Genomic DNA, 12337 nt, shown 5'->3' with positions numbered 1-12337 from the left:
GAATGAAGGGTAAAAGTATAGCCTCCACTCCTGCTAGTGCCCCTGTCTTGGCTATTGGATATGGAAAGGGGAAAAAGAGGAAAGGTCCTCCTAAGCAAAATTGGAAGGGCAAGACCCAAGGTGGGTTATCTAATAGTGGCCCAAAGGCCAAGCCCATGTGATTCCCCATGTTTCCGACCCAAAAGATGCCAATTGCTTTTATTACAATGACAAAGGGCACTGGAAACGAAGCTGCCCAAAGTATCTGCAGGACATCAAAGATCGCAAAGTGAAGCCATCTTCAGCAGGTATTTACACTATTTCTTCTAATAACTCATTATCTTCTCGTTCATGGGTCCTTGATACAGGATGTGGTTTTCACATCTGTTATGATTTGCAGGGGCTAAAAGAAAGTTAGGAGTTGGAGCGAGGGAGGATAAAATTGATCATGGGAAATAGAAAGTCTTCACCAGTAACCAAGATCGGAGTTTATCAACTTTTTCTTAATAATGATGTTAGATTAGATTAATTGAATTGTTGCTATTCTTCTGAGATGATGACAAACATTATTTCATTTCATGCATTGTTCAAACAAGGTTTTAAGTACTCTTTTAATGATTTCAATGGTTCAATTTCTATTTATAAGAATGGTGTTTTTGTTTTTGAAGCTTTACCTTGTGATGGTGTGTATGAAACAGTGACTTGTGTTGATAGCTTAGGTAATAGTGTGTTTAATATTGACTTGTCTAATAGTGTAGACAAGGCATGCTTGTGGCATTGTCATCTTGGACACATTAACAAGAAACGCATAGCCCAACACCAAAAGGATGGAGTGTTGGAATCGTTTGACCTAAAATCAGATGATATGTATGAATCTTGTCTTTTGGGAAAGATGACAAAATCACCATTCACAGGGTCTTGTGAAAGAGGTGAAGGTTTGTTGGACCTCATACATACAGATGTATGTAGACCCTTCAGATCAACAACACGAGATGTTAATCGATTTTATGTGACTTTCACTGATGATTATAGCATATATGGCTATATCTACTTGATCAAACATAACTCAGAAACCTTTGAAAAGTTCAAAGAGTTTAAAATGAGGTCAAGAATCAATTGGGCAGGAAGATAAAGGTACTTAGATCCGATAGATGCGGAGAGTATCTTAGTATCGAGTTCAACGACTGTATAAAGGAATGTGGAATAGTTTCACAATTAACTCCTCCTAGGACACCACAGTTACATGGTGTGGCTGAGAGGCGTAATCAAACCTTGTTAGACATGGTTCATTCCATGATGAGTCATGCTTCACTTCCTATTCATTTCTGGGGGTATGCCTTAGATACAGCCGCCCACATCCTCAATCTTGTCCCCACAAAGAAGGTTGCCAAAACACCTCACGGAATGTGGACAGGGAAAGTTCCCTCGTTAGCACATATTAAAGTCTGGGGTTGTGAAGCTTTCGTAAGACAAGAGACTCACGACAAGCTAGCAGCTAGAAGTGAGAAATGTGTTTTCATTGGTTACCTAAAACAGTCTTTTGGATATTTGTTCTACAGACCTAGTGAAAACGTAGTCTTTGTAGCACGAAGAGGAGTCTTTCTAGAAAGAGAGGTCATATTCAAAGAGGATAGTGTGAGCACCATTGACCTTGAAGAAATTCAAGAGTTAGCCAATGAAGGAACCTTAGATGACACTAGCACTCTACCAGAGGAAACTGTTCCTGTTGAACCAGTTGATAACTCATTACCTCTTCGAAGATCCACTAGGGTGAGTCTGCCACCTGAGTTATATGGTTTTCATATTACTTCAGATGGTGACATATTCATCAGTGATAGGACACTGGTAAATTTAGATGAACTAGTTACTTACAAGGAAGCAATGGAATGCACAGAGGCTTCTAAGTGGAAAGAGGCAATGGACAGCGAGAGAAAGTCCATGTATGACAACCAAGTTTGGAATTTGGTTGATAATGCACCAGGTCGTAAGATAGTTGGGTGCCAATGGATCTTCAAAAAGAAAACCGATATGGATGGAAATGTACATACATTCAAGGCTCGAATAGTTGCAAAAGGTTTCACTCAAACCCCAGGGGTTGATTATGATAAGACCTTCTCACCAGTAGCTAAGATTAAATCTATTAGGATGTTGCTCACCATAGCTGCCTTTCATGACTATGACATCTGGAAGATGGATGTCGAGACTGCTTTCCTTAACGGGAAGTTGGTTGAGGATGTTTACATCAATCAGCCACAGGGTTTTGTTGATGCAAAGTTTCCTAATAGAGTGTGCGAGCTTGAGAAATCCATTTATGGATTGAAACAAGCATCTCGTAGTTGGAATCTTTGCTTCCATGAGATGGTCAAAGAGTTTGGTTTCTCTAGGAGTGAAGATGAGTTTTGCATGTATATCAAGGCTAGTGGGAGTATAGTAACTTTTCTGGTGTTATATGTTGATGACATATTACTCATTGGTAACGACGTTCCGACCTTGAAATATGTTAAGTCTTGGCTCGGAAAGTGTTTTCCCATGAAAGATCTTGGAGAAGCTGCCTATATTCTTGGGATTAGAATATTGAGAGATAGAAAGAAGAGACTAATTGGACTTAGTCAGAGCACATACTTGGACAAGGTACTAAAGAGGTTTAGTATGGAAAATTACAAGAAGGGAGAGCTACCTATCCAAAGCAATACCAAATTGAGTAAGACTCAATGTTCGAGTACAAATGAGGAAATAGCTGACATGAGTCGTATACCTTATGCTTCCGCTGTCGGATCGATCATGTACGCTATGACATGTACTCGCCCTGATGTGGCCTTTGCTTTGAGCATAGTCAGTCCCTATCAGGGAAATCCAGGTAGAGCTCATTGGATAGCGGTTAAGAATATAGTCAAGTATTTGTGAAGGACAAAGGACTGTGTAACATCCGGATTTCCAGGCATGTCAATTTGAGTATTTCTTTTTGAGTTATGAGGAGGGACTCGACGAGTTGCCACCTAGACTCGTCGAGTAGGATCACGATTTGCTGACTAGATTAATGAAGGGGCTCGACGAGTCGATGGGTGGACTTGACGAGTCCGCGCTGTGGACAGAAACCCTAAATCTTTGGGCATGTGCCCTATTTAAGGGTCCTTATAGCCCTCATTTGCGGCTACCAGTCCAGAGAGAGAAACCCTAGAGAGCTTGGGCGAGTTGTGTGTGAGAGCAAGCCATTTTAATCCTTTTTGGTGTTGTTTTGCAAAGAAGAAGGTGTTTCCAGCTAGAGGAGGTCAAGAGGATTGCTAATCCGTGGTTTTCAAGATTGGATCTGCAGTATTGAGGTAGCAAATCGAACTCTCCTTCTGTTTTAGTTAAGATCTATGAATCTAGGGTTTTCTATACCCTTTTTATGGCTTGAATTGATGAGTTTATGGTCCCTTTATGTGTTAGACTTTAGATCTGGACCCATAGAGGTCCAGAGAGCATTTTCCATCTTGCTTTATGAAGTGTTATGGAAGGAATGAACTTAGGTTGCCATTTTTGAAGCTATTTCTTCAAAAGGAACCATATATGTGTTGCATGAGTGTAAAGGTTTCACCTTTACGTGATTAGTGGGTATGGAAAGGTCAGATCTATAGGTTAGAGAAGCGGATCTGACCTCAGAAGGTCATTTGAGTGTTGCCATGGACGCTACTCGCCGAGTTCATAAGTGGACTCGACGAGTCGAGTCGGGGTTGCCCCGTGATTCGTGACAGGAGTAACCCGTCGAGTGAAGGGATGACTCTACGTGCCAAGTGAGGCTAGAAGGATTCAGAGGACCCGCATGGACTCGCCGAGTCGCCCATGTGCACTCGACGAGTCGGGTTAAAGTTTGACCGTTGACTTCAGTTGACCTTAGGGATTTGGTCAAGCTGATTCAGGAGAGTTCAGGGAGGGGTAGAATGGCCTTCTACCCAATCTTTAGAGATGAGACTATGAGAGGGTATTGATCAGGAATGTTATTCGGATGATAGGAAGAGGCTAGGTCGGGACGTCAAGCACGAGAGTTTATCCGACTTCGTACGAGGTGAGTCTTCTCACTATACTGTGCCTAGAGTGGTACCTATGTGTGACCGGAAGGTCTTATATGCTATGAGATGTATGTGTTATATGCTGTTATATGATATGGATGTGTTATGTATGTTATGAATGCTAAGGACCGGAAGGTCATTATGATATGGACCGGAAGGTCAAGATGATATGGACCGGAAGGTCATTACGGGTAGGACCGGAAGGTCTACCAGGGTTGTGGGACGGAAGTCCTCTGAGACACAGTGACCGGAAGGTCTTATAGCCTTGAGTGACGTATGTGCGTATGTGGTATTTTGGGTAACTCACTAAGCATTTATGCTTACCATGTTATGTGATATGTGTTTCAGGTACTAGCGAGGATCGTAGGAAGGCGCCGGCATGATCTGTACACACTGATGAAGATTTATGTACTTGAGATTCTGGGGTTGATTATTGAGTTAATATGTGATACAAAGGGTTTTGAAATTGTTCTTATGAAATTTATTATGATTGAAAATGAAAAATTGTTTTGGGAATTTACGTCGTTACAGACTGGGTCCTTGTACTTGGTGGCACTGATACTTTGAGAGTAGATGGTTACAGTGATGCCAGCTTTTAAACGGATAGAGATAACTTCCGTTCTCAATATGGCTGGTTATTTCTACTAAACGGAAGAGCAGTTACTTGGAAAACTTCCAAGCAAGATACGGTGTCTGATTCTACTTGTGAATCAGAGTACATAGCAGCGAGTGAAGCGTCGAAAGAAGCAGCTTAGTTGAGGAACTTCATCGAAGATCTCGGAGTTGTTCCAACCATCCAGAAGCCTATAGAACTGTTCTGCGATAATGAAGGGGCGGTTACCTTAACAAAGGAACCCAGAGATCATTGTAAAACCATACATATCGACAGAAAGTACCATTTCATAAGACATAGAGTAGAAGAAGGCCATCTTATTGTAAAGAGGGTATCATCTGAGGATAACCCAACAGACCCCCTAACCAAGGGTCTGAGTGGGGTTAAGCATATTCAGCATGCTCGGAGCATTGGACTGAGAGATGATATTAGTTTTAGCAGTTAGATTAGTTTTATTCTGAAACTTGTTACAAGTAAATGTAATTGACTTTTGGTGAATAAATAATAAAGTATTATTTATGAGTTTGTTTACTGCATTTTGTCAATTGTTTATTATTGTGTTTCATAGTTTGCATGTTTTACTTCCCGAATAATGTGATTATTCAAACTCCACAATCGCTCGTACTTTTAGGAGTAAGTAGTGAATTAATACTGTCATGAATTGGATTGCAGATTGTCTAAGGTTAGACATAGCAATAGAATTGCTGCAATGTTCATGAGTACTTAGAAATTGAGATTTGAGTATTGGATAAACCCTCGCTCAGAGTATTACTTCATGGAATTCATCACAAGTAATACTGAGACAATAATATCTTATAATCTTGAAACGGAGAAATATGAGTTGTAATTTACAAGTCGGTCATGCATTGGTGATACGAAAACGCATCAGTAACTTGGTGTTATAAAACACATTGTCATGTATGGTTTGATGAGTAAAAGATGCAAGCATATGAGTCAAAGTTTATTCGTTCCTTTTGCCCTAACAGGAAAAGCGATATTTGTGGGCCCCTCGATGATTTGGTGTTGACTTATGTGTTGGGCCCAGCCAGAAGTAAATTGATGTGTTCAAATTAGAAGTCCTATATCATCACAAATCAGAAATCGGGAAACATAGATTCTGGACAGAGAGATTGATTACATTCCATGTCTTATGTCTAGGGATATCTTGCAGAACGAAGGATTATATGATCACTAATCTTAGGACACGAAACTGACTGGGTCAGAGTTCGGCAGCAGCTTTTGGAAGCTATAATTTGTTGGTCGATTTAGAGGTCATACTAGCAATTATAGTTACAGACTTATCCAAGTGGGAGACTGTTGGATTAGGTGTCTAAGCCCATAACTATAATTGGTATGTACTTTGATAGCAACACAGTCCTTTTGGGTTGCCCTAAAACATAGCAACTGGACAAGGAAATTATGAAAGGAGAGATATTAATTTATTATAAGATTAATAAATTAATATAAATGATTTATTAATATGTTAAAAGATTAATATATTAATAAAAATCATAATGTTTAATTAATAGTTAGCCAAAAATTAATTAGAATTGATTTTGGGGTTAATTGTATTAAGGGCGTGTTCGGCAAAATTAGCTGGTACCTTGTAGCTTGTAGCATTTTGTTAAACGCTACATGAAGTAGCATTTGGATTTGGAGCGTTTTGTTTAAACTAAATGCTAGAAGCTTGTAGTGCCAAACAAGGCTTTCTGTTCAAAACAAAGTGTTTTGTCAAATGCTAGAAGCTAGAAGCTCTCAAACGCTCCCAAAAGCTCCGTGCCAAACACGCCCTAATTATAAAGTGCAGGGACTAGTTTGAAATTATCTAATAGTTGAGTGAAAGGTTCCAGAACCTCCTTGGAAGGGGTTGGACGAAATCTATAGGGGAAACCCTAATGATTCCGTCCAAGGGGCTTGGATAAGACCTTTGGATAAGCTTAGGCCCTAAGCAAAGGAACATTAGGGTTTTCCCTAAACCCTAGCCACCTCAGCTATATAAGGAGGACTCTGGCTACCAAAATTGGTCACTCCTTCTTTTGAAGAAACCCTAGGCCGAAAATTGCATACCCTAGCCTCTCTCCTCACAAGTTTCCTTCTTGCTAGTTCTTGGGTGTGATTCCATTAGAGGCATTGGATTTGTGGTGCTAAGCTTACAAGAAAATCAAGATCAAAAGGATTACTAATTGTTTACTATAACAATTGAAAGGTATGTAACTCTAAAACCCTAATTGGTTAATTTGAAAATAGCCTCCTCTCTTAGGGTTCTTGTTTTGCATCTCAATGTTATATTTTCATTAGTTAAAACATAGATCCAAAGTAGGTTGCATGTGAACTTAGGAATTGTTTTTCTAGTTTATTTGTTTTACCCAAAACCTATCAGTCATGCCATACTTGGTTTTTCAATCTCTCAATGTTGGACCTTTGGAAGAAACCGAAGTAATCATTCAATTAGCGGACCAGTCAAGTGTATTTCAAAGAGGTGTGTTGGAGGATGTGCTAGTACAAGTTAATCAACTAGTATTTCTCGCGGACTTCTATGTCATTGACCTTGAAGGGAAGACTCCTTCCAAGTCATCTATGATCCTATTTGGAAGACCCTTCATGAATACCGCTCATACAATTATTGATGTCCATAATGGGAAGATCACGATGGAGTTTGATGGAGAGACCATTCACTTCAACATCTTTGAAGCAATGAGGTACCCTAGAAACATTTCACCATTGTATCGGGTTGATGTGATTGAGCCAATCACCCAAGAACTATTTGAGTTATCACATAGGGATATTTTGAAGATGGTACTCAACATGAGTCTTGATTATGAGAGTTTGATGAAAACATTGGAAATGTATACATTGGACTCCGAAGTTGAAGATATTCTGAAGATTTTAGAAGTTAACAAGTCAACAAGGAAATATGTCTCTAAAGTGGCATTATCTTATTCTACAAACAAGATGCCCCCATCCAAAATCCACCTACCCACACTTGAATTGAAAGTATTACCTAGCCACTTGAAGTATGCTTATCTAGGTAAAGACAAAACTCTCCCGGTGATCATCTCCTCTCAATTGAAAGACTTTGAAGAAGACCAATTGGTTGAAGTTTTGAAAGATCACAAAGAGACCATGGGTGGACAATAGTGGATATAAAGGGGATTAGCCCTAATGTATGCACTCACAAGATCCTCATGGAAGATGGTTGTAAGCCTGGGAGGGAAGCTCAAAGAAGATTAAATCCTCCAATGATGGAAGTTGTTAAGAAAGAGATAATCAAGCTCCTTGATGCAAACATGATTTACCCCATTTTCGACTCCAAATGGGTTAGTCTGGTTCAAGTGGTTCCCAAGAAAACGGGAATTACGGTTATGGAAAACAACAAGGGAGTAATGGTACCCACTCGAGTTCAAAATGGATGGAGGGTGTGTATTAATTATAGAAAGTTGAATTCAAATTGATCGAATGCTCGAGAGATTGGCGAGAAAATCACATTATTGTTGCCTTGATGGATAATCGGGTTTTCATCAAATACCCGTTGCCCCCGAAGATCAAGACAAGACGACTTTTACATGCCCTTTTGGCACATTTTCCTACAAGCGGATGGCATTTGGATTATGCAATGCCCCTGCGACATTCCAACAATGCATGGTGAACATCTTCTCTGAGTATGTTGAGAATATAATTAAGGTGTTCTTGGATGACTTCACCGTATATAGCAATTCATTTGATGAATGTTTGGATAACCTTAAGAAGATTTTGGAAAGGTACATTGAGAAGAAGTTGGTGTTAAATTTTGAGAAGTGTCACTTCATGGTCAATCAAGGCATCATCTTGGGACACATCGTCTCCAAAAAGGGAATTGAAGTTGATAAAGCCAAAATTGATGTTATACAAACCCTTCCTTACCGAACGTGTGTTACAGAAGTGAGATCTTTCTTGGGCCATGCATGATTCCATAGGAGATTTATCAAAGATTTTTCGAAGATCATGAGACCGATGTGCCTGCTTCTCCAAAAAGATGTTGACTTTGACTTCAATGTAGCATGTCAAGAAGCCTTTGACAAACTTAAAGACTTGCTCACCTCCGCTCCCATAATCCAACCTCCAAATTGCGAGATTCCTTTTGAAATCATGTGTGATGCAAGCAATTTTGCAATTGGAGCGATTTTAGGTCAAAAGTAGGGAAAGGCGTCACATGTTATCTACTATGCCTCGAAAACCTTGGATAAGGCTCAAGCCAATTATTCTACCATCAAGAAGGAACTTCTAGCTATTGTCTTCGCCTTGGAGAAATTTTGACAATACCTTCTCAAGACAAAAGTGATTGTATACGCCGACCATGTGGCCTTAAAGTATCTAATGACCAAGAAAGATGCCAAACGATGGTTGATTCGGTGGATTCTTCTTTTACAGGAGTTCGATCTTGTGATAAAGGACAAACATGGTGCCGAAAACCTAGTTGCGGATCACTTAAGTCGTTTAAATATTGGTGGCTCCTCTTCTTCCATCCTTGATGAGTTTCCGGATGAACACCTCTTCTACATTTCAAACACCATTCCATGGTATGCGGATATTATCAATTACTTGATTACTAAAGAAATTACCCACACATTTACCAAGTACCAAAAGGCCAAGTTGAAGACTGAGTCCAAATACAGCGTGTGGGACGACCCTTATCTTTGGAAATGTTGTCCAGATCAAATCATACGGAGGTGTGTTCACCAAAATGAGGTCGAATTAATCTTGAAGTTTTTCCATGAGTGTGCATGTGGAGGTCATTTTGGTCAAAACAAAACCATGCAGAAGGTGCTAGATTGTGGACTCTATTGGCCAACAATCTCAATAGATACCTATCTATTTTCCAAGAGTTATGATAGATGTCAAAGAATGGGAACCATATCCATGAAGCACGAAATGATTCAAATCCCTATCCTCCTTTGTGAGATCTTTGATGTATGGGGAATCAATTTCATAAGCCCATTCCCAGTCTCTTTCAGTTATACTTAGATACTTTTGTCGGTCGATTATGTCTCAAAGTGGGTGGAAGCAAAGGCTATAAGGCGTGATGATTCTAAAACAGTAACTGACTTCTTGAAGTCAAACATTTTTTGCAAGATATGGTGTACCAAGAGCCTTGGTGAGTGATAGGGGCACTCATTTTCGCAACAAAATGATGGAAGTCATGATGAAGAGATATGGTGTCACACACCGGATATCAACCGCCTACCATCCACAAACAAATGGCCAAGCCGAAGCGTCAAATAGAGATTTAAAGAAAATTCTTGAAAAGAAGGTCAACACCACACGAAAAGATTGTAGCTTGAAGTTAGAAGATGCATTGTGGACATATCGGACCACCTACAAAACTCCAATTGGCATATCTCCATTTCGCCTCGTCTATGGAAACTCTTGTAATTTACCAGTGGAATTGGAACATAAAGAATATTAGGCAGTTAAAAAATGTAATTTCAATATTGAAGAAACCGGGAAGCACCGAAAGATGCAACTTCATGAAATCGAAGAATTGAGAAACGAGTCTTATCAAAATGCAAGCATCTACAAAGACAAGACAAAAGCATTTCATGACAAGCAGATCACTTGAAAGCGTTTTTTTCCGGGCCAAAAAGTTCTTTATCATTCACGATCTCGAAGGCACGGACCTTTTATTATTATAAAAGTGTTTGATCATGGTGCAGTTGAAATTAAGAGTTTGGAAATGAATCAAATATTCAAAGTGAATGGGCACCATTTGAAACAATTTTATGAAGCCTTTGACACGTGAGAATTCGACAAGGTAACACTGGAAACTCCGATTTATGAAGGTTGACAGAAGCGGGGCTATGTCTTGACAAAGGCGTTAAATAAGTGCATTGTGAATAAATAATCTCCGCTTGAAGTTTTGATGTTTCTAGGATTAATGTTGGTCAAAAATAAGCATGTTGAGGTTTAGTAATGATCTTGGTGAAGTTTGGAAGAAAACCGAAGTTTGTGGAGCGAAAAAAAAATCTGCAATTTGCGCTGCTGGGATCCCCACCCGCGCAACAGTTGCGTGACCCAGCCACCACCCGTGCAAATACGAGCTCAAATGATCCAAACTAGGATGTTAACTGTTGTCTATGCGTGGCTGCACCCCTACCCACGCAGATATCTGTGCGACCTGATCTTAGCCTCACAACCTATTTGCGCAACCTGATCTCACCCTCGCAACTTCGTGCGCGGCCAAGACCAATTACTCTTAACCTTGCGCGACCGCCCCATTTTCGACTCTCCATCCTTATAACTATGACCCAGACCCGATCCAACCTCAAAGCCTTCCCAGACCCGATTCAACTTCACCTGACCCATACCCGACCCATAACCGACCAATCCTTATAACCCCTTCAACCCATCGGATTCCCCTCCTCCCCCTTGTGACTCCCGTTAACTATACCCCACTTTGTGTTTGCTGCCGACGACATCAAAGCCACCACCACTGCCGTCGTACCCTGCTGCACCACCAGCCGCCACTTCCGGCCACATCCTCTGTCGGTCAACAACAGCCGACGGCCCCTTCCCCTTCACCCACAGATCAACGCCTCACCCCTCCACCTCCCTTCGTCGTCGGAGCCTGCCAACTCACCACCACCGCAGTCCTCCTTTGCTGCTACCACCGGCGCAACTCACCACCCTTTCTCCACCGGTAAACAGCAGCGCCACCTCACTATTCATCCTCTCACAGGACAACCATAAAAACTCTGTATCTCCGCCAATTCCTCTCCAAATTCAACATTTATATGGGAATTCTTCACCAAATATTACGGGGCACACCGATCTACAGTCAATTTGGGAAATTTCACTCGCCGGAAAAGCTAGCTCCGCCACCAGCCACCGTCTGCCGCCACCCCTAATTTTGACGAAAATTTTCAAAATTTTTGTTTTTCACCGGAGATTCAAAAGACTCAACCTTGCGGGTCAAGTTCAAGCTTGGGGCGCGGTTTTAGTGGTTTTCTTCTCGGGTTTCGACACTCGAATTTGGTATATTCCTTTCGGTTTTATTGCATTCAATTTATAATTTTTCTAGACTTATGATATGCATTAGGTTGCTTAGAATTGACTTGCTTTAAATTGATTGCTTTACATTGCCTTTAAATTGTTCCAAATTGCAAGTTTTAAGTGTTTTCCTAGTTTATATTTATATTTCTATTTGGATTGATTGGATTGGTGTGAGGCGAGTGTGAGGGATAATCTTGGTCAAGTTTTTTTCTTTGTTAGGTTCTATTAACAGGTACAATGGGAAATAACAAAACCATTCACACGTCTCATGGTTCTTCCCGTGAAGCTCAATCGTCGAGATCATCAAAAAAAGTCTCAACTGAGCATGTCGATCATGATGGTAACCCTGTCCTCACTTGTGCACAAATCAAGCAATTCAAGTCAAACCTAAAAAAACGTGCATTCTGAGCGACCAAATTTTACCACCGGGAGTCGATGATACACCTTGCATTGACGATTTCATGCAACATATGTTCCTCCACATGGGGTTGGCGTGATTACCTATCTCTTTTCGCGCGCACATACAAGCAACTCACACTTGAGTTCCTCTCCACTTATGCATGGGATGACACGGCGGAGGTGCTCACATTTAGACTCCAGGGTCGTAACCACCGACTCCTATACGACATCCTCAACACTATCATGACCACATACCATAGCGAAAACACCG

General features: G+C 40.7%; 1 protein-coding gene across 1 annotated transcript; it reads left to right on the top strand.

Moving 5' to 3' along the window:
• Nucleotides 1-8235: 8235 nt before the first annotated feature.
• LOC145158006 (uncharacterized) lies at nucleotides 8236-10084 on the top strand. Its single transcript, XM_079076971.1, has 3 exons — nucleotides 8236-8559; nucleotides 9049-9347; nucleotides 9751-10084. The coding sequence occupies exons 1-3, from the start codon at nucleotides 8236-8238 to the stop codon at nucleotides 10082-10084; spliced, it is 957 nt and encodes a 318-aa protein (XP_078933097.1).
• Nucleotides 10085-12337: the final 2253 nt, after the last annotated feature.

This window comes from Lactuca virosa, chromosome 2, assembly GCF_052849685.1.
Source record: "Lactuca virosa cultivar CGN04683 chromosome 2, Lactuca_virosa_CGN04683_v6, whole genome shotgun sequence".
In the NCBI taxonomy this organism is placed as follows: domain Eukaryota; kingdom Viridiplantae; phylum Streptophyta; class Magnoliopsida; order Asterales; family Asteraceae; genus Lactuca; species Lactuca virosa.
Note: the sequence above shows the minus strand (reverse complement) of the source record. Positions and strands in the feature narration are given on the sequence as shown.